General features: G+C 27.9%; 1 protein-coding gene across 1 annotated transcript; it reads left to right on the top strand.

The window, feature by feature from the left end:
• The first annotated feature begins 3,249 nt into the window (after positions 1–3,249).
• LOC107452669 (U-scoloptoxin(16)-Sm1a-like) lies at positions 3,250–9,093 on the top strand. Its single transcript, XM_016069217.3, has 4 exons — positions 3,250–3,361; positions 5,019–5,132; positions 5,877–5,985; positions 8,849–9,093. Exons 2-4 carry the CDS (start codon positions 5,033–5,035, stop codon positions 8,952–8,954), a joined length of 315 nt encoding a protein of 104 aa, XP_015924703.1. The 5' UTR covers positions 3,250–3,361; positions 5,019–5,032; the 3' UTR covers positions 8,955–9,093.
• Positions 9,094–23,163: the final 14,070 nt, after the last annotated feature.

Genomic DNA, 23,163 nt, shown 5'->3' with positions numbered 1-23,163 from the left:
ATGGATAGTTAAAATTGAATAAGTTTGCTGTCCTCATCATAGACACTTAAAACGTTTTTCCGATATTTTACAAACTTGTCAATGAGTTGTGTATATTTAGTGAAAAGGCGGTATACCCTGATCCAATTTTGATAAAGCAATCGTGGTTTCTCGTTCTGGAATACAATGCCAGCGGTTCAAGGATTATCGAATAAAGTATGCTTATTAATTAGTTCATACCAAGGGATTTTAAATTTCAAAACGTATAGTTATTCAAAGACTTCGGAATAAAAGGAAGGAAGGTTAGTCGCAATCAGAGAATATGGTCCGAATAATTTAATCTGGACATAGGTAAATATTTTAACTTTCACTTAATTTACTTTTCAGGTATTTTCCCATTTGTTTGAAATTAGTTATGTGAAGGAAAATATTTGCCAACAATTCAATAACTCTCAAGTGCATTTCATGCAAAACAAAACTTTTCTCACTATACATATATGTCTACATTTATAATTCGCGAAATATTAGTTGAACTAAAATTTTTACGAATTGTAATTTGTACAAACGACGAATAAAACTCTTTTATTAATAAAATTTAAATAACGATTTATAAGTTATTCTTTCAATTTTATGTTTTGATAAATGTTTGCTCGTTTGACAATAATGTGTATAATAATATTGTATATGTTATTATACATATTATTTTATATAGTATAATATATATTATTACATATATTACAATTATTTTTAGATATGAAGTACCAAATCTTTAAGATAAAATTTTAACAGCAGTAATATGGTTTTTAATATTACTGCTGTAAATTGTTAACAAAGAACTGAAGTCTAAGAAAAACCCACTAAGTTTTTGGTTGATTGGTAATCTTTACTAGTAATGACACAGAAAAGAAAAGATAAAACCAATACATAGTTTATTTGTTCATTTTTTTCTAAAGATTCTTTTCCTTGAATTCATTCAGAACATGTAGAGCAAAGCTAATAGATTGTAGATAACGAAAGATAGTAGATAAATAAAGAAATGTAAGAAACAAAAAATCCTTTTTAGGCAGCGAAACAATAGCTTTATAATGTGATATGCGTGGTGTGTGTATATATATACAAGTATAAGTATATATATACAAGTATATATATNAATCATTGTAACATGTTTCACTTCAGATGTGTATAGATATATATATATAGCAAAATAAATAAATAAAAAAAAACACGAAGAAAGTTAAGAAAAACAATAAGTTTCATTTATTGCGCATAAGCTGCAAGTAACTCGTAAAATAAGTTCAAAATGAAGATAAAACAAAGGAAAATTACAGACATGAATAAAGGGGGAAAAAGAAAAATAATAATAGAAATAAAAATAACAAAAAACTGGGGGAAAAAATAAGTAAAAATAATAATTTAAAAAAAAAATCCGAAAAAAAGGATAACATTTTTTTACAAATCCGGAAAATAAAAGATATAATCTTTTCATCAGCCCACACGATTATATCTGCAAAAAAGAGTGCTTTCTAATATTGTATCAATATAGCCAAAGCAAAATATATCAATACAATAGTGTGAGGAGCTCTCAAAAAAGTTTTACAAAAATTACAACAAATAAAATAGAGCACAATAAGTAAAAAAAACACGTAAAAACAGAAAATAAAATATACAGAAAAAAAACAGAATAAAACTTAAAACATAATCTATAAAGCGAGTAGCGAATTCAAATGAACTTACATGAACGAGAAATTTTTCAAGAATGATTCAAAATATTTTCGCAATAAGATTGCCAGATTGCAAAATATGAAAACAGAAGCGCAAATTGAGCGTAACTAGAGAAGTTTTGTTCTGAAGTGCGTTCTTACTGCATTACTGAAGTGCGTTTGATTTGTTAGTTACCAAGGATGGGCCCGAAAATGGATGTGCGCAAGGTAATATTGTACTGGATAATTTAAAGAAGTTGACTATAAATAATTGTAGAAAATAAATATTTATTTAAGAAAAAAGTATAAAATAAAAAAGAGAACGAAACATGAATTGCCAGTTTTGCACATAATTTTAGCCACGGATTTGCCCGAAATTGCTTTGCACATGGAAGAATTACATAAATTAACAAAGAAATCTTTTTAGCAAATAATTTTAGAAACGGATTTGCCCCAAATGGATTTGCACATGGAAAAATTGCATAAATTAATAAAGAAATTTTTTAGTAAATAATTTTAATCACGGATTTGCCCGAAATGGATTTGCACATGGAAAAAACTATATAAATTAAGAAAGGAATTTTTTTTTTTTTAATAAATGAATTTTTTAGTAAATAATTTTGACCACGCATTTGCCCGAAAAATCCGGCCGGGCACTCGCTTTGTAGATTATATTTTAAGTTTTATTCTGTTTCTTCTGTATATTTTATTTTCTGTTTTTACGTGTTATTTTTACTTATTGTGTTCCATTTCATTTGTTGTAATTTTTGTAAAAATTTTTTGTGTTCCTCACACTATTGTATTGATATATTTTGCTTCAGCTATATTGATACAATATTAGAAAGCACTCTTTTTGCGGATATAATCGTGTGCGTTGATGAAAAGATTATATGTTTTATTTTCTGGATTTTTAAAAAAATTTTATCCTTTTTTTTATTTATTATTATTATTTTTATTTATTCCCCCCCCAGTTTTTTGTTATTTTTCTTTTTCTTTTCCCCCTTTATTCATATGTCTGTAATTTTCCTTCGTTAATAGGTTAAGTATTTTTTATAGGTTTATCTGGTATTACTTATTCCATTCGATGTCTTTACAAAAATATTTAAATCGTAATATCTTAGTATGTATGATAAATGGAATTTTCTTTCAGATAACTCGGAACTAGAGCATTGAATGATTTATCTAGTTCAGCCAGTTGCTTATATTTCGTTTGAAATAAATATTCTAACAGTTTTTGCAAACTGTGATTTTGCTTATCAATTAATATTCTTATTTATGCATTAGGTCTATTTGTTGACGGAATGAAATGGATTATATTTAGAAATATTTTATGCTTTCATAATTCATAGTATGTCCCATTAATATTTATGATTTGTATTTAAAATAGAATGGGTTACTGCTACTTTGATATACGTTTCTTATGTGGTGTGTTTTATGATAAAAGCTGTCATAGAGAAGTAATATATTGATTTTAACTCACAATTTGATTAAAGTTAGAAGTTTATAAGCATATATTTTGCTTAATAAAATAGAAATAAATACGAAATATGTATATAAAATGTAAATTATTATTTATATCGCTAACCTGTTTATACAAAAGGTATATTTATTGAAGATATAAAATGATAAAATAATTCTATAGTATTTTTCATTACTTCCATTTAAACAGTAGACAGAAGTAGGTATGTAATCTATAAATTCCTTTAAATTAGTGTATTTGCTTTGTCACTGGTATTAGGAAAAAATTAATAGTAATCGTAATTTTTATTAAAAATTATTCTAGTTTTTAAATAAGAAGAATAAAAATGTTATTATTTTTTTAAAGTAGTAAAAATTGAAAATTAGTGAACAAAAAAAAAATCGTACGAATATTTTTACAGTGCTGTATCACGGGCTATTTATGATGTAATTACTTAAGAGTCATGTTTTGACTTAGTTCATTGCTTTATATTTTAAAGTAATGCTTCTGAGAGAGAAAATTATGTAAAACCTTTGAAGTCTCAGTATCGTTACTTTGGGAGGTAGCCCATTGCTAAACCACAAAATCGTGTGAATCTCCTATAACTTTAATAAGAAATTTAGCTAAATCATGTTTTTTTCTCTCGTTGTATTGTGCAATCTAGTTTACTAGCGGGCTTTGCCCCCTGCTCGCTACCGCTCGCCAACCCCCGAAAATTGCTACGCAATCTTATATGGCTTTGCTTCGCAAACCAAGCTCGCTTTCCTCACTACTAACTTAGGTGCATTGCAAATGCACAAAATTTTAAGAATTCAAAATAATCATTCAAATCTATATAAAATTTTTTTTTTTTTTTTAAAAAAAATTACATCTTTTAAGTATAACTAAGTCATTAAAATAAATTTGAATTCAAATAAATGACATGTAATTCGTTAAACCTATTAGAAATGTGCTATTGTATAATTCGTGATATAAATCAAAAATCGTCAAATAAATTCGTAATATATAAATTCGCGAAAAAAAGCGCTTTTGACAAAATACTAAAATAGAGATCTATCGACAAAGACCACTCACTTCTGCCTAGCTTAATAATATGAGATTGCCGCAGCTGATGCTCTCTGGTTATTTCAGTTTCCGTTTTTAAAAGCGCTATATGTTGAGCCTCCTAAGCTAGATTTGGAATGTGACATTTTTAGCAGCAATCATTGGTCGATTCGCCGTGTAAGAGAAATAGTGACGTAAACAAAACAAAGCAAACGTTGCCACCGGCGGAAAAGAAATACAGCCAAAATTTGGGAGCCACGTAAGAGAATTATATATATTGGATGCTACCGTATCGAGTAATCTGGTTTTAGAAAGATTCAGTTGCACGAGAAGATAATTTGGTTAATTGTGCAATCTAGTTTATGTTACCGTATTGAATGATCTGGTTTTAGAAAGATTCAGTTGCACGAGAAGATGATTTGGCTAATTGTGCTCGTTGTATTGTGCAATCTAGTTTATGTTACCGTATCGAATAATCTGGTTTTTGAAAGATTCAGTTGCACGCGAAGATGATTTGGTTAATTGTGCTCGTTGTATTGTGCAATCTAGTTTATGTTACCGTATCGAATAATCTGGTTTTAGAAAGATTCAGTTGCCCGAGAAGATAATTACGTTAAACTTGGCATTAAGTTAAAGTTCCCAGTAAATTTGCACTAATGGTTCAAATATTCAACTTCATACTATTATTACTAAAACGTCAACTACTACTAAAAATAATAAAATTCTTTTCAATTGCTTTAAATAATTATATAAATGTTATTAAGAATTATTTTTAATATATTTTGCAACATAAACTTTATTAATGTAGTTTATTACTTTTTATAAATATTTTTAAGAATTAGACTCTATAATGGATGTGAAAACAATCTTGATTGTTTGCATTGGTTTGGCTCTCATGATTGTGGAAAGTGGAGCAGCTACTTTCAATCAGCCAATGGATACGTCAAGTGGTAACTGAAACTTTCGTATTTATAACTCTTAAAGACAGAATATAATATATTTTATAAGTTTTATGAAATTAAAAATTTTAAAGAAACTTTTTTTCATCACATATCTTAAAACTGTTCTATAGAACAAACATAACTCGTTATTATATAGATTCTCTTTCAGATCTAAGAAGCTTATGTGTAGTTCGCATGTACCGTATTTTACAATTAAAGAGAATGTTTCTGTTTACGAGTTCAAAACTTACTACATTTAAGTAATTATTATTTACTATATACTAAAATTTATTCTACAAAAGTTGCAGAAGCACATTTAAAAACCTAAATGTAGTTAAAGATTTTACGCCCAAAATCAAATTAATTCGTCAAATCCTAAGTTATTTAAGTTTGGAAAGTTATTGGCTAGTATTCCCAATGCTAATTAACTGTTGCATTGTGTGGTAAACTCGTTGAACGGCTAAACAGATTCTTTGACATATTATAATATTGCATTATGCAAATTCTCTTCATCAGGAAAAATATAGTGATATTTTCAAAAAGCTAGATTTTCCAATTAGAGTATGGAATATTTAAAATTACAATATGGATAATTGTTCTGAAAGAACTTTACTTCGTCCCTAATAATTTGCACTGAGTAATTTAAAAAGTTGTATTTTTACAGTAATTCAATTATTTTTCTTAACTTATTGGATTCTGCTATTGTCTGTTTTAGTTTAAAATTTAAATGTTTCAAATTATTTTGGTATATAGGGTATTGTTTTACCGATAAATACGGGGTGCTCAAACTAGGAGAGGATGGCTATGACAACAAAAACTGCAACCGAGTTACTTGTCATAAAAGTGGACTTATTGGCGCTACGTAAGTATTCTTTTAGTCTATGAGTAATTTTAATTACAAGTTTTATGCTTGCAAATGTAAATTATGTAATAACTTTTTACAGTTTGGGGCACATATTATTAAAAAGATTATATGGCAAATTTCTCGAATTTTCATTTCAAAATCACGATGAAATAATCGACCGTCTGTCAATCCATAAAGTTTACTGTTAGGAACACTTTTTAACCATCACGGGTTTTAAACCGTTTACAATTGGTATGGTTAAAAAACCGTAAATATAAAAGCATCCGATTTTGTCACCATTTACTATTAGTATTGTTTCAAAACCTGTAAAACTGAAAGTTGACTGGACTTTGGAGTTAGGTTATGTTAGGCTTTTCGTTAAATAATGCACCACAGGAGTTAGGCTTAGTTTAGTTGTGTTTTATTTAGTGAATCGAGGAATACGGTTTAGTTAGTTTATCGAGTAGTGCCATCTATCGTCAGAGATGGGAAATACTAGATTTTTTTTGTGTTAAGCAGCTCTGAGATGCTGCTTTTTATACATGAATGGGTGTTTGGTATTCTTATAGTAAGGGGTCACGAATTGAGAAGTGCAGGATGCTGGAAACTAAACTACTCGTGTGTTGAGGAGCGGAGGAAATGTTATGGTTTCAGAGCTGGGGTTCACATTCCTGTACAGCCAGTCATGAGAGTGGCAGATTTGCATTCTCTGCTAAAGCATGCACCCCGCTACAAAGAATTAAGTGTCTACATAAGTTGTTCTCTGCAAACTTTCACTATAAGATTATTAGACATCCGAAGATGTGGTAAGAGATCGATGATGAAAGATAAAAATGCGAATTTTTAATCTTTTATTCTTCATATTTGCATCATTTCTAAGGACATATACTAAGTCTACAACTTTGCTAAATTACTTTTTTTGTAATTATTTTTCATATGATAATGAATATTTTTAAATCTCTAAGTGATTATTCTCACTCGATGGAATTACCTTATTATCTCACTACGTATATTAATTTACAGAAACTTATGGTTATTGAAATTCGCTATCAGAAAAAATTATTTATTTAGGAAGATCAAACTTTTGTATTAAAAAACTATTCAATTAATTGTCTTTCAAGAGGAGAAAAAAAATGTCTCCTTGCTTAAATTAAAAAGACATAGTCTTGTTTTCCTTAATTTTGAGCTTCAAAGAGTGCTCAATCCTTCTCGCTTCCGAAGGCTTCCTTCTCGAAGATTATTTTATAATGTTTTTCCCATCAATAAAACAATATACAATCAAAACCTATTAAAGATAAGTGGATTAAATTTTTGAATGATAAATAAAAATTTAAAACTTTAATTTTAAAAAATTAAAACTGTTTTATACACTTACAGAAAAGAAACTGCTATAAAAATTAAAATATGGATATTTTTATTCGAAATAAATCAAAACAATTTAATACTAAAGTACAATATTTTTAATATTCTTTTACTTTTTTAATAATATTTTTTAAAGAGAGTTTAATTTACAATTGTTTTATGAATAATAAAAGTAAAAACATAGAATTTTAGAACTTTCAAAATAACTTTATAGTAAAAACTGCTAAGAGGAGAACAAAATATGAGCATTTTTATTCAAAAACTGCTAAAAAAACAAAGTATAAGTATTTCCGACAACATAAACCAATATAAAACATCAACTCCTTAAATTCTTAAAAACAATTACTAATGGCAGATTTATGAGTTTCTTGTGTTTATTTCATGTATATGTTACCGGCAGAGTATGAAACGTCGGTATTCTATAAAATGCCTAGACATTGTATATAATGACGGATGTTTTTTAGGCAAGGTATGAAATATGAGAAATATTAGATACTTTCTTTAGGCATTGTATATAATACCTAAGCATTCTATAGAATGACAAATGCTATTTAGGCAAAGTATGCAAAAAAACTCCCTGATGTATTATGTAAATGATGCGCATTTCTCAAAAATAAAAATGTTATTCTGAAAAAATAATGTGAGGAAACTAAAAAAAATTTATTCAAAATGCGTAAAGAAATATGAAAGTTGTACAAAGCATAATTTTTGCCTTTCTTATTAAGGGAAACAAAATTTTCATTAAAAAATTCACGTTTAAGTCACAATTATTTTCAGTTTAGAAACAAATATTACACAAAATATCCATTTCAACACCTTTACTAGCATGGCCACAGAAGATTTTATACTTTGCCGGTTTCTCATTTGGCATTCTGTAGAATGCCTAGAAAATGTGTGAAATATAAATCATTTCATAGATTGCCGGCTATTTTTAGGCATTATATACAATGCCTAGGCATTCCATAGAATGTCGGATTTCAAACTTTGCCGGTAACATATACAACAATCTAAAAAATTAATTTGAATCAAAGCATTCTTAAAAAAGATACTCAACCATATCCAGGACTTCCTTAAAACAATGATCAAATCATAATACCTTATAATCTTTATAATTTTAATCTTTTGTAAGGTATTTATGTCAACTTGACACTAAATCTTTTGCTGTTGAAAAGAAATAGAACTTTTCCTTTCACTGCGTCAACATGCTGTCTTAAAAAAAGAGTTGAAAATGTGTTCTGGATCTAGTTAAATAATAAGAATAGATCCATCTTGATTTTAATTCCTTTAAAGCAATTATTTAAACTTGCCTGTCTTTATGCAGTTGTGTAAAAGTAAAACTTTTGCTTTCACTGCTTCAAAATACATTAATAAAAAATATTTATAAATGTTTCACAGACCTCCTTCAATAATTCGAGTAATAAAAGATACTTCTAGATTTTAATTCCTGTAAATTGATTATTTAATTGTCATATTAATTGTCATATTAATATAATTGATCACTGTTGTCTATTTTTTGCAGCTGTGAAGCAGTGAAACCTCTCGGGAAATGTAAAGTTATTTCAAGACTCGGTCCGGATCGTTATTATCCCAACTGCTGCCCAACTCTGGCATGCCCCATACCATAAAACCTTGAACAGTTTTTACTTGAAAGACATCTGTTAAACATCGATTTGTGGTAAAGATAACTTTGTGTTATCGCTTTGAAGACGTATTTTTGTTCACACAGCTTTGTAAATTGAATTAATAAAAGTATAAACTAGTAGAGTTTTTAGTTTTCACTTTTGATGGTTAAAATTGGTGGTACACGGAGGAACAAATTCTGGTAAAATTACCGTTTCGTATGGTAATGACATTTCTCGGTCGAAATCTGGTTAAGAAATTCAAAACATACGGTACTTAAATTATTTATTTAGAAATGTTTCTGTTAATATGGCAGAGGTTCATCAGAAATTCTGGTTTTCAAAATTGCAGTTCTTATTACCCCTCATTTAGTAAAAAATACAAAACCGAAAAATAAATTTAACCGAATAAATGGTTTTATGCCATGCTTTAAGGTATTGTGATAAAATTATAAAACTTTATCACATTTACCAAATTTTATTACATGTTATTAAACTGTATTTTACAGTAAATTTTTCCAAAATCATACCTAAAGTGCTTCAGCAAAAATTACTGTGATTTTGGTGTTCTCATAGAGCCAGAAACACGGTAAATTTCACCATATTCTGGTAGCGTTGACCGCCCTTTTTTACTCAGGATAGCTTCCCTCGAAAAAATATCGGTAAAACGTTGAATCATAATATCAGCACATTAAATATAAAAGTATCCTATAAATTTGATGCAACTTGAAAAAGCTATTAAATTGCACTTAATTTCCATTTACGATGAATTTTATATGGTTAAAAATTTTGCAGCATGTTGAACGATAATATTATTGAAATTTTCTTCATTTTTAATGTGATACTAATTTGAAACCAATTTTACGATACTTCTGAAACTTAGTAATATGACGTGACAACTTAAACGAAAACATGATGAAATCTCATACTTCTTTAAGTTTATGGTAAATTTAAACCATATTATTGTTAGATGTATCAATATTATGATCAATATTGAGTTACAATTTTTCTTAGAGTATAGCGTTGTTTAATCAAATACAATAAACATAAGTATAAAGAGTAATATATTTTCAACGTGGTACCTCATCAAAGTAATATAAAATATGCAAAGTATTATCATATTTATAAAAGAAGTATAAAATTTTGTTTTTATTCAGTTAGAATATTTTAAATGGAATTTATTTTTTATATTACTCATAAAGATATTGACTTACTTTTATTAAAAGCAATACTTTTTAAAATACGTGCAAATCATAAAAAAAAATTAAAAGTTTTTTAAAGAGTATTTAAGTTATGTAAATATTTTAATCATATTCTACACATTTTATAATTTTCTAATAACATAAAGATATGTTTAAATAAAAACAAAAACGTTCTTCACAAAATTTTAATCACCTGTATAAAATGAAAAATGCAATAAAGTCGATTCAGAACATTCTTAAATAATTGTGTCGGAAATGGGTAATTTATCCAACAAAAAGTAATAATTGCCTTAAGAATGTGCGTAAAGGAATTTTCATCATTATGAAAGAAAACAAAAATCAATTTTTAATAAAATAAGATTTCGGTAAACTTAAGTTGTAATTATTGAGAAATAACTGTAATGTTGCATTAGTTCAAAGAATTCTTTTCTTTGAATGATACTTAGAAAACTTAATGCTGGAATAAATGTATTTTTAAACCAATTTATTTCCCAATGAAAAACTCATTCAAAGAGAAAATTTCGTCATTACTTTGAACAGAAATGGTCTATCGATTAAATCTAAGAGACTTTTTTGTTCAAACTATCCTATAGGTAAGTATTAATCAAAGGGGTTCTTTTAAAGAATTACTAGTTAACTAGTTTTACTGTAATAAAGGTTCATATAAATACGAAGATCATCGGACTTAAAAGTTACGAAAAAGTTAAAGTATGTTACTTACAGTTTGGTAAAAAAGATAAGCACAACTTAAGTACCCGAAAAATTATTTGAAAAGATTTCAACAATTTTTCAATATTAAAATCAATGGAGTAGAAGAACTTGATAAATGTTAGAATAAGTTTTCATTGTCCAGTCATGATTACTGCTCTAACCCTTAATAAACAAACTATTATGAAAAACATTCGCCCTAAAAATAACTATTATTTTTTGCATGGCATGTGAAATAAACAGAGAATATATAAATGTTTTTATTTGTACATTCAACATTCTAGGCATCAGATTAATAGCCTTACCGATAATAATAACATAAATATGTAGCCCAGAAAAGATCTAGCACAGTTCAACGTAGACAGAAAAAGAAACAAAAACAAATAAGTTTTGTAGATTAGCACGAAACAGAAATTGCAGAAATGATAACTGTTTTACTATCTTATACTGCTCCTAAGACTAACGATAAATTCTACAACACTTGTTTTTGTTTTAGCTATTTTCAGTTGTCTTTTAGCACTAGAAAACGTGTGTAGCACAGAACTCACAAGGCAATAAGTCATCCTCTTTTACCTTTCTGTCTTGGAATTTCGAGAAATATTTATAACTTTTAACTATTGAAAAGTATTGTTATTATCTTCATAATACATCAAGTCGGAAATGAAAGGGTAATCAATGAATGATTAAAAATTTATAAACTGAGTAATAAATTAGATATTTTATTAATTTTTAAATTTTTTTGTCTTTGTTGCTTCTTAAATTTTTAATTAATCTGACTCACATCAAAACTGTATTAAACACTAAATGATGTTGTTGTAGTTGTAGTTAATTTACGTCGCACTAGAGCTGCACAATGGGCTATTGGCGACGGTCTGGGAGACATCCCGGAGGATGATCCGAAGACATGCCATCACAATTTTGATCCTCTGCAGAGGGGATGGCACCCCCGCTTCGGTAGCCCGACGACCTGCACGCGAAGTCGAGCACTTTACGGTAGAACAGTTTAACGAGGACCAATACCGCACACCCTCGGTCCCTACGCAGACTAATCCAAGTGGTCACCCACCCGCACACTGACCGCAGCCAGTGATGCTTGACTTCGGTGATCTGCTGGGAACCGTGTCTTAACGATCAGTCCACTGCGGGACACTAATGAAGTTTTGTTTAAAGTCCTTGATTTAACGTGTTGTAAATGACCAGTAAAAATCGATCTGTAGAAACCGAAGAATACAACAGAATCAAGTCAGTTGCATACAATTTGTACTCGTGTGCCTATAAAGAGCTTTACAAAAATACATTCCATTTAGAAAGTGTTTAAATTCAAACTGAATTATGTATTAAGTAAGCTGTTACAGTATTATATATTTATTGTTAAAAACTTCATTTAACTTTTAGAAAAAAAAATAATTTCTTCCGACATTTTTGATACTATGTGCTTACACCAGGGGGTCAAGTTTTTAAAAATATAGATACAGTATGTTGTTAAGAACCCTTGACATTGTTTTTAATAACATACAATACAAAGCTCACAAACAATATCAATGGAAGCCTCCCAAAACTGTGCTATTTTATTGTTCACAATTTCTGTAACGTAGCCGAAATGATCAAATCAACATTTCGTAAGAAAATAATAATTTCTTTCGTCATTTTTGATGCTATGTGCTTACACCAGGGCGTCAAGTCATTAAAAATATGCATACAGTATGTTGTTGTGAACAATTGAAATTGTTTCTAATAACATGCAATACAAAGCTCACAATCAATGGAAACCTCTCAAAACTGTGCTATTTTATTGTTCACAATTTCTGTAACGAAGTTGATATGATCAAATCAACATTTCGTGTTCTAGGAGAAATATTGATTTTCTTAGTCAATTGTAACGGTTTGCTTTTCTTAGTGAACAATGGAAGTATGACAAGAAAGAAATAAAAATATTAACAAATACTTGAAGTGTTTTACCAAGATAAAATGAAAGGATCAATAGTAATTTTGCAAACTTTATAATCAACTTTTCATATTATTGGGCTTAATAACAGTCTATAATGCACAACTGTTTTCTGAAAAGTTAATAATCAGCTTAAAGGAGGAATATAAGTATTTGTTGTTGTTGTTGCTTTATTTTCTTAATCTGACATATGTCAGGTAAGCTCCGGAAGGTCGCTGACCGCAAGAAAATATGAGCATTTGGAATGATATATTGTATTTTATTGGATTGTAATGCCTCTTAAATGGAATGTAAGAGCAGAAAATATATACAATGTAGCGCAGTTGTTATAATTCCAAATCATGACTAAATAAAATGAATTAATGATAAACATTTCGTTGAAGTTGATAAAATTTAAAAAGTGATTGACTTGTCCTTTTAGAAAAAAGAATATAGGACAAGAAACACTGATTGGACTCAGAGTAACTTAACTTAACTTAATTAACTTAATTAAACTTAATTGATCGAAAGTGATAAAATTCTCTGAAATTACACGGAGAAAAAATTTCTGGTGGAATTATCGAGCTGTATGGTAATGACATGTTTGGTAAAAAAAATCTTAATTCTGGTTAACTAAAATATACAGTATTCAAACCATGCACTTGGTAATTTTCCGTTCATATGGTAACGGTTTACTGTAAATATTGTTTTTTAAAATTATAGTTTTTTTTTATCGCTCATTGAGAAAAAAAATATACAAAACTGAAAATTGAATTTAAGCAAATAAATAGTTTTTATGCCATGCTCTAAAGTTTCGTGATAAAATTACAAAATTTTACACTTATTACATTTTAAAAACGATATTTTGATGCTAATTTTGCACAAAATAATTAAAGCACACATTTAAAAAATACGAGCTTTTTGGTGCTCTCATAGAGAAAAAACATGGTAAACATGGTATTCCGGTAATTTGATTATATTTTTTTTCTTAGTGTGAGATATTTATATTTATTAATATTAAATTTTAAATCATATATTTATTATTATTTATTCTGAATTTGAATTCATTTGGTTGCTTAGAAATGGAATGTGTGTTGCCAAGCGTTTTTTAAAAATTATATATTTTTGAGCAATAAATAAATAATAGAAGGATCGGGAAGTGATGTTATTTCTGCGCTTTTCAATATTCATTTATCATTTATTAGCTCAATGTATACGTTTGGGTCGTACCAAAGATATTTTGTGGCTAATGACTAAGTTACTTGCAAAGAATGAAATTAAAATTTTATTTTGCAGTTTATAGTGAAATAGTCAATCAAATATCACGAGAGGTACATGTTTGTGCAGGTATGTGTGTACATGTATGTATTTGCATTGAGGTATATAAGAGATGCATATGTACATTGAGGTGCATTGTATGCTTCTACGTTGCAAAATGATAGTAAAGGTACAGTTGCTGCTAAAAACATTTGCGATGTTTCATCCAAGTGCATTTTAACGTTCGTAAATGACACCATGCTGTATTTCATAACCATAAATTATGCATGTATCATGCTGTATTTCATAATCATAAATTATTATATATATTAATTGCTGTATTAAATATTGCAATATTATATTCTATATTGCAATATTAAAATTCTAGATATAATATTTTTCAGTTATTTTTAACCTAAATAAATATAAAATATTATAAAAAGTATGAGAAATATGTTTAATAAAAATTGTGCGTCAAATGGTTAAACATAAAAATAGGGTTTGACATTAAGCATATTCTTTTAGCGATAGTTTGCCTCATATGGTTCAGTGATCTCAGAAACATAAACATAAAAGTAGAACTCCATATTGAATAGCGAAAATAAGGATTGTGTAATAATCCCCGGTGAAAACTTCAACCGCTAATATATATTAATGAAAAATTACGGGCGTCTAGTTTAATACATAAAACTGTTGAACACTCATACACTTAAGATGAAAGCAGCTTGGAATAAACTTTCTTCTTGAAATTCACTGAGTAGCAAGTAAGTTATGAACAAGCTTTTAACCCTAGATTAGAATTTCCTTCCTAATATTATAAATTGAAGGAAATTGTTTAAGTCCTGTTTTCACTTGCTCTGAATTATTATAAAGGTCATAAGATCAATTTTTAATCACATTTAATTTAGTAAAATAGTACTACATAATAAATAATACTACAGATTCACACTAGAAAGATATTACATAATTTTAAATTAAATAATTTAGGATGCGTTAAGCTGAACGTTCGTTCAATTTAATAAAAAAGGTAAAAAACTTAAAATATTTTAATTAAAAAATTTTAGTTTTAAAACAAGATGAAGAAACACTTTTAAGGTGGGGTGAGTTTTTTGGTATTAATATGCCATTACCAGTAAAAATATTTTTCATGCAATTTTTTACTCATTAACTACTTTAATTCGATTCCATTTTTCTTATTATCCTTTTACATCCTTTATTATCCTTTTGTATTTATTTTTTTAACTATGGATATTTTGGGTTGATTTAAATTTGAGTTCCCTTACATTGTCCTTTACCATTGTAGTGTTCCATAAAATTATAATCTCATTCAAAATGTCGTCAAGTTTAAGTAAATAAAATACTCTTAATAATATTTTTTCCTTTAGAACTTTAAACTATACTGCAGATCTAACGATATTAATCTCCCAGTTTACTGTATTTTCAGACATAAATAATAAAGAGTAAGAATTCATAAATTAGGCTGAAAATTATAACATTAGAAAAAAGAAAAAGTATATAATTCAAAAATTTTATTAATCTGGTTCTGACGTACTGATATGCTAATTGACGTACAATGAATAAAATTAGTATTTTTTCTATAAGGCCCTGCATTTGCGAGTTTAATAAGGATTATTTTAAAGACCTCGGCAAATTAAAATGTTTAAAAACATTTTTCTAACTTTAGGATTAAGTTATGAGGCTGAGGAGTCCATCTACATAGTTTAATGGGTGTGTAATAAATTTTAGATGCTGTTTATTTTATGTATTGATATGTTATTGCAGATGAGTGCCGTGGATTTCTCAAAAAAGTATTCTAAATAAATATATTAGAATCTTCAATGATTTGCTTAAAATTATCAAACGAAAAGACATGAATTATGACATGAATTAGATATAAAGTTTCTTTTGATACTTAAAATCACACCAAACAATTATAATTTCTTACACAAAACCCTTTTTCAAAATGTATAGATCAGGGGTTTCCAACTAGCCTGTGGCCGGGGGCCGCAATTAAAAACACCAGTCAAATGGCAGGCCACAACTTTATCAAATTTTATATAGTACTCTTTTAAGTTTGAAGGAACATTAAATATTACTGTCAGATTTTTCTTCGAGAAAATTTCTTATGCGCACATGCTAAATTATATTCACAAGATACAAAAAAAACGAAATAAAAAAGAGCAATTTACACTGTCATTATTGCATTTAAATAAATATTTTCTTGGATGCAAAACCTGAGAAAATATTTTTTGCACCGTTGGTATATTCAATTTCACAGAAATGAAGAAATTAGGTTTTTTTAAACGAAAGAAAAGTATTTTAAGCACATATAGATTTTTTACGAAAATTGTCCACCAAAAAACGAGAACTAATATATTTTAGTTCGCGGGCCACGATAAGAGGCTTTGCTGGCCGCCAGTTGGAAACCACTGGTATAGATGTTCCTCTTTTAATCCATAGTGCGTAATTTTTATTGGGAGGTGGTTCATATACATTTCTTATATGTTACTAATCATATTATAGATACGTGTAACAATTGTACTTTTTTTGACATAGTTCGGTGTTTTTTACTATGAACTAAAAAGTACCGGGGAAACAAAAATAATAATAGTAAGTTTCGAAAAAAATTGCCTGAAATTCAAAATGGTGAGAGAAGAGGGCCTACTTAGCATTCAATAAAGCATTTCTCTGTGTTGTTGCCAATACATTGAGAGAGCTGGCTGGAGGCAAGAAGCATAAAGTATTTGTGCAACGTAGACTGAAACAAAAATCAGCATGGAAAAAGAACAAATAAAGTACAGAAATATTCATATTACAGTTTCGGATCTCTAAACAAGAAACTTCCCCAGTGTCTAAGCACCAAATTAGACTTTTGGTTATTTGATTTTTACACACTGAAGTAGGTTCTTGCATAGAGAACCGAAACTATAATATGTTTATTTCTGTACTTTATTTGTGCTTGAGTTATGTTGTCTTTTTGTTTCAGAATTTCCCGTACGTTTGCATTAATATACACAAAATGGTTGGGGTTTGCGATAAGTTTTTTAACTTTAAAATGCCTGACTACTCAAAAATTATGTCTTGACTACCTGAACAAGAAACGAAAAATTATTTATCGTTAGAATTTTTTTTAAAAATATCCCACTCTAGCTTCGAAATTTAAGTTATCTTTAAATTTTTTTATTGTATTTTTTAGACATATTATATATTTCTGATAAATGAACGTACATTCTTATAAATTTCTAGCAAAAAGTGGTTAAATGACAATTTATTGAATGGTTATTTTACCATATTTAATCAAAACAGTTAAATAACCGTAAATAAAATGGTAATCAAACTGCTAAGTTTGAGAAAAACTGTTTATTAACTGCTTTCAACTTATACAGTTAAAAGACCAGAATTTTATCACACCAACTAGAGCCACCAGATGAAGTTACTTAGTTCTTTGCAACTGAATAGATATCATAGCCGAGCGGGCTGATCTGTCAATCTCATAACCGACAGAACTGGAGTTCGAGCCCTAGCGTTGACACCACAATATTTCCTCCATTCCCTTCGACACATGAAGAATTTCCATTATTCGGCACTCTCCAATGTGTATTACCTTACAAAAAGTAGAGCTCCTGTGTCTAGTTAAGTAATATTTTTTTTTTTTTACTATTTTGAAAAATGCTAGTTGCAAATGGTGAAAAAACCATTAAGGAAAAAAATGTTCTTTACCGTAAAATTTACGGTTAATCGGATGGACAGACAGCTGTCAGTTATTTCACCGTAATTTTAGAATGAAAATTTTAACAGTGTAGTGTCATCTTAAAAGTTCCGTTTTAAGACCCTTAATTAAGAATAAAGAAATATTCGCGCAAATAATAATTTTTTAACATCATACTCTTGAATTAAATTTTGACATTTAGTTTTTCTAATTATCATATTTTGTGGATACTTCTAGTCGTTGAATAAAAAAATAAATACAAGATAGGTGGAAATTGTTTTTAAGGATGTGATTTAAGGCCTAATAGTGGTATATAAAATTTGCTTCCTCATGTCGGGGTAATATTTAGCCATTATCTTGAATTTACTAAGAGAAGGCGTCAAAAGAGAATATATTTAAACTTGATAAACAAATCGACTGAAATGAAATCGATAACCAATTTTTTATTGAAGAGTTACGAAACTTTATTTTGAACTAGACAATTTTATATTGAATATGAAAAATGTGAAGCCTTATAATTTGAAAAAGAAAAGATTCAAAAAAACGTTATCTGATAAATAACTAGTTTTTCAAAAGGAGTGTTTGGTTAAAAGTAAGTATTTTAATTTAAATCAGCAATTAATGAAAAAAATATCTTTATTATTGGAATTATTCACTTACAAGTATGTAAAATAAATTTTTTAGGCATTTATATTTCAAATTAAAAACATAGCAACCATTTTTATAATATCTGGCATAAAAACAAATGGCACTAAAAACAGATCCCAATCAAAATTCACTTAGATTAATTGTAACTTATTTATAAGAATTTCCAAACACGATAGTTTTGTAACACCTGAAATATTACAAAAACAATTGAACGAATAAAATGCAATAATTAATAAGCCGTTTTCAGTTTTTTTTTCAAAACTCATCCTAGTGTTATTTTTTATTAATATTTTTCAACTCCAATGTAAAACTTTCAATTTTAATTTTTATACATATTTTTGTGTAATTCTATGTTTTATAGTAAATCAAATTTTTTCCATTTTGAATGTTTTTAAAAATAGAAAAACAAGGTAATCAGACTTTTCAGGAAAAAAAAGGATAACAAAATCTGAAAAGGTGATAAATGGATCTCAATATTCACTTTATTAACTATTAATGTAAAATATATTTTTCTCCAATTAGATTTATTTTCAAAAACGTTAGATTACAGTATCAATTTCCGTTTTTATATACACGCTTTTACAAGCCATTGGATCTGTACTTATGGTAAAGGAGAGCAGAGCAAAATGATCCATAGAAGATATAATTTACTATCAATGTACCATATAAGTAACGCATCTAATTTTAAGTGTCTCATTCGCGTCTTTTTATATAAAATCACAGTTTAAAATAGCTGTAAATTCCGAACCTGAGACGACTTTTACTTTCACAAGGAGTCAAAAATATTTAATATTAAAACGAAAATATTATTTTTGGAATTAATGGATCGTCGTTCTCGGAAGGAATAATCATTAAAAAAGTCACTGGAGACGATGATGTAACTCGCAAATCAAGATGTCTGAATTTTCCCTTTTTGATGACGTTCAATTGAGTACAAAAAAACCTGCCACTCAATTCCCTTCTGAAACTTCAGTACACAGGGATTGGCAAAAGCGAGTAACTTTCCCCCGATACTGATTAGTAATACAATCTTAGTTACTATGTTCAGTCCAATACTCTAAACTGCGAAATACTTTAAATATATAATAAAAATTTGAGAGGAAATCAACGTGTTGTGTGTCCATCATTAAAAATAATGAGTGTATTTCCTCTAAAACATCGAAATATTATTATTATCTGTATGGTAGAAGTCAGTTTAACGAGGCGTTCTTAAAAGCATATAAGCTGTTGGATCGAGTTGTTTGTTAAATAATTATTTAAGGTTAATTAATGTATTCATATCCGTTATAGGATACTATTCCTTCAGGTATCCGAAATTGTATGACCCCTCAATTTTTATTCCCAGTAGATAATACACTTCATGCGATTTTTCAAAAGTGATAAAGTTCTAGGTTTTTTTTCCTTATATTTCTTTATTATGTAGAACATTAATATAATATANAATAATAAACAATATAAAGTTATATGGCATAATAAACAATGGATTTGCATTATAAAGTTGAATAATATAATATAATATAATATAGAACTAAATGTCTTATGTATCTATAATAATCTTCTCTCAATATGTTATAGCTATTAGGAACTTAACTATGTTTTACATATTAAAAATAAGATTTAATGAAGTTTGATAAAATTTTATGAGGTTTGAAATCTAGGTTAGTCTTTTTAAAGATTCTCCTACCTTCTATGAAGTTACAAAGAGAAACTTTAAAGGTAGATAGCCATACTTAAAGACGATTGCAAGGACTGAGCAAGAATCTGTCATGAATACTCAACGCAACTTACACACCTAGTTCAAGACAGCTTTAAATAAACTTTCTTTTTGTTTTCGAAGTTTACGTGTTGACTTTACAAGCATATATTTATCTAGATTTATCGAGAAACGGGATATCCCGGAGAGAGAAAAGATCTTTCAGAGTCGATGTTAGAAAACGAAGTTGCACAATATTGGAAAAAAGTCATTGAGTCTGAAAGATTTTGGAATAGCCTTTAGACAAGAGATATACAATTTAAATTCAGGAAGTAAAAAGTTTGGAAAACTGACTTAGTTTAGTGAGCCCCTCTCAAAATAAATAAGAAAAAGAAATTAACGCCTACAGTCTGTGATTTTGGAAGAAAAACAAACAAACCATAAACTTTGGTCCAAAATGACATATTCTTCCAAAAAACAAGCTGCAAAGGCGAGGATTGAGGAACCAGATAAGAGGTACAAAGACCGGTGAATGCCAAGAGGGACTTAAATAGTTTTCCGCAAAGAATAGTGAAATTTTGAGAGACAAAAAAATTATATTCATTATATTTACGTTTAAATTAAAAATATTTACTTAATTACTAAAAATCATTTGAAAAGGGAATAAACTATTTTTTTTTCATGAAATTAAGGGAAAATGAAAGTTTAAATAATTAAAAGAAAAGATTTAATTAAATAAGTAATTGTAACAATACACAAAAAGTGTAACTATGACACCACCCGGATACACCGGAATTTTGGCTAAAATTTTCTTCATAGCAGGAAAATTTTATTTCAATCAAATTTTAAATAAAAATCAAGCTTTAAGAATTTTTCTAAATAATAAGGTTTTAAGAAATGTTTACAGACAATAAATAAATAAATAAAAGCTTGCTCGAATTCAAGTTTAAAAAAAATTAAATAAACTTGTTCTAAATTTCAAAATATAAACAATTAAAGAAAATAATTCGAATTAATTGATTTAAAAGGTAAGGGGAGAAAATAATATATAATTTAAAAAAAAAACATTTTTGTACACTTTTGTTACTCGACTAGTTTCAAATTTCCGACAAGAATAATTGTTGGAGACGCACAAACTTCAGATTCTTTGTCAATACACCTATAATTTTTCTTGACAGTTGAAAGAAAAACACAGAAGCAACAGTAATAGCTCACATAAACACAAAAAGGAAGCAATTTCAATCAATACTGATAACAGGTGACTGTTATGGTGAGCAAATGTTGTTAAAGGCATATCAAATTGAAAACATCAGCAAAAAATTTGTAATCTCTGAGTCTCAAACATGTTAGTTCGTAACTAAAACGAAAATTAAATAGCCAAAAAATTAAAAAACAAGAATGTGTAATTTCAATTATGCCATAAAGTCGAGAATGTTAATCAGAATAAAGAAATTATTACTGTAAACTTGAATCAAAATAAACTGTCGATTTAATTTCTGCAATAAAAAAATCATAGCTCATCTATCTAGTCGATGCAAAACCATGAAATTTTGTATAGTAAAAACGTACTATATTTGAAATGATTATGGATTAAATATGTTAACCATAAGATATGTTAACCCTACATTCGAATAAAAATAAAATTTGGTTAAAAATAATGTTTAAAAATTGATGAGAAAATATTGCATATGTATTAGCAATAAAATTATCCAAGTATAGAAACAAATTTGAGTTTTTAGACAAAGTAAAATAGTTAATTAGTTTGTCTGATATTCATGAATTGATAAGAATTAACTAATAATATAAATAGCATCAATTAATTCTAATAAGTGAAATATTATTTATGATCGAAATCAATATATTATGTACCGATTAAAACTCATCGCAATAATTAATATGCAAGTTAAATATTACAAATTTCTCGCCTGCAAATTAAAATATCATTCAGTATTTAAATAAATATTGTATAAAAACTGCAAACTAAAAGTGTGCTTGGGAAAAGAATAAATAAAATGATTATTTTATGTTTGTTCTTGGCTATTTTATGACATAAAAGTTCTTCAGTTGCTTCAGAAAAAAAAGAAGAAATCTCTCTCTTTTTCCTTCTTGTAAATGTGAAGGGTGAAAGATTCTCCCCTATTTCATTATCCCAATTGATGTCAACATAAACATCAATAATTGAGGTTTCCGAAGTTCAGTGAGGATGCTGGTTTACATAACATGATCACCTGTTGTCGTAAGCACCCTTTCAGGTCTTAGATGGTTTCAAATGACATCCTCTGCATCGGCATCATCAGTGCACAAACTGTCCTTCATTTCTTCATGATTTCCTTCGTCACGAGAGGAAAAGAGAGGGCTCTTAACTTTTGACTTTTCAGGGGAGATTTTCTTCAAGCCTTGCTCTCTCGGAATAAACAGACTGTCTAGAGGTGATGAAACTGAAAAGGGTTTAGTGAAAAGGATCATATTTATTTATTTAAATTTCAACAAGATTATTTTTTCTTTTTATTGATATTATAAAGTTCATCAGAGGAATGATTAAAAAGGATAAAAAGAATGGCATATGAGCAGCCAAGCATTAAAAATTAAAAAACACAAAGTTATTTTGTGCAAATTATTTTAGAGTTCTTTATGAATAATTTTTTTAGCAGCACAAATATGCAAACATTTGGTTTAGGTGTAATTGTAGTATCAAACAAGATTTTTCAGTATTAAATAAAATAGAAAATATTATCCTTCACAAGATTTTTTTTTGTATGTTGAGTTCATAATGTTCATCAGAGGATGGATTGAGGATAAAAAGAATGAGATGCGTCAATCATTAAAAGTTTTAAAAAACTATGTAATTTTGAGTAAATTGTTTTAGAGTTCATTATGAATATTTTTTTTGGAAACACAAATATGCAAACATTTGTTTTAAATGGAACTGTAGTATCAAACAAGATCTTTCAGTATTAAATAAAATAGAAAAGATTATCCTTCACAAGAATTTTTTTTGTATGTTGAGTTCATAAAGTTCATCAGAGGAATGATTGAAAAGGATAAAAGGAATGAGATATGTCAACCATTAAAAA

Source organism: Parasteatoda tepidariorum, chromosome 7 (assembly GCF_043381705.1).
Source record: "Parasteatoda tepidariorum isolate YZ-2023 chromosome 7, CAS_Ptep_4.0, whole genome shotgun sequence".
NCBI lineage: Eukaryota > Metazoa > Arthropoda > Arachnida > Araneae > Theridiidae > Parasteatoda > Parasteatoda tepidariorum.
Note: the sequence above shows the minus strand (reverse complement) of the source record. Positions and strands in the feature narration are given on the sequence as shown.

What these genes read in the sequence shown, in the direction of transcription:
- LOC107452669 (XM_016069217.3), top strand. Translation starts at nt 5,033, where the DNA reads ATGGATGTGAAAACAATCTTGATTGTTTGCATTGGTTTGGCTCTCATG. An exon ending in GCCAATGGATACGTCAAGTG is followed by an intron (nt 5,133 to 5,876) that starts GTAACTGAAACT and finishes TTTGGTATATAG; the next exon opens with GGTATTGTTTTACCGATAAA. An exon ending in AGTGGACTTATTGGCGCTAC is followed by an intron (nt 5,986 to 8,848) that starts GTAAGTATTCTT and finishes TATTTTTTGCAG; the next exon opens with CTGTGAAGCAGTGAAACCTC.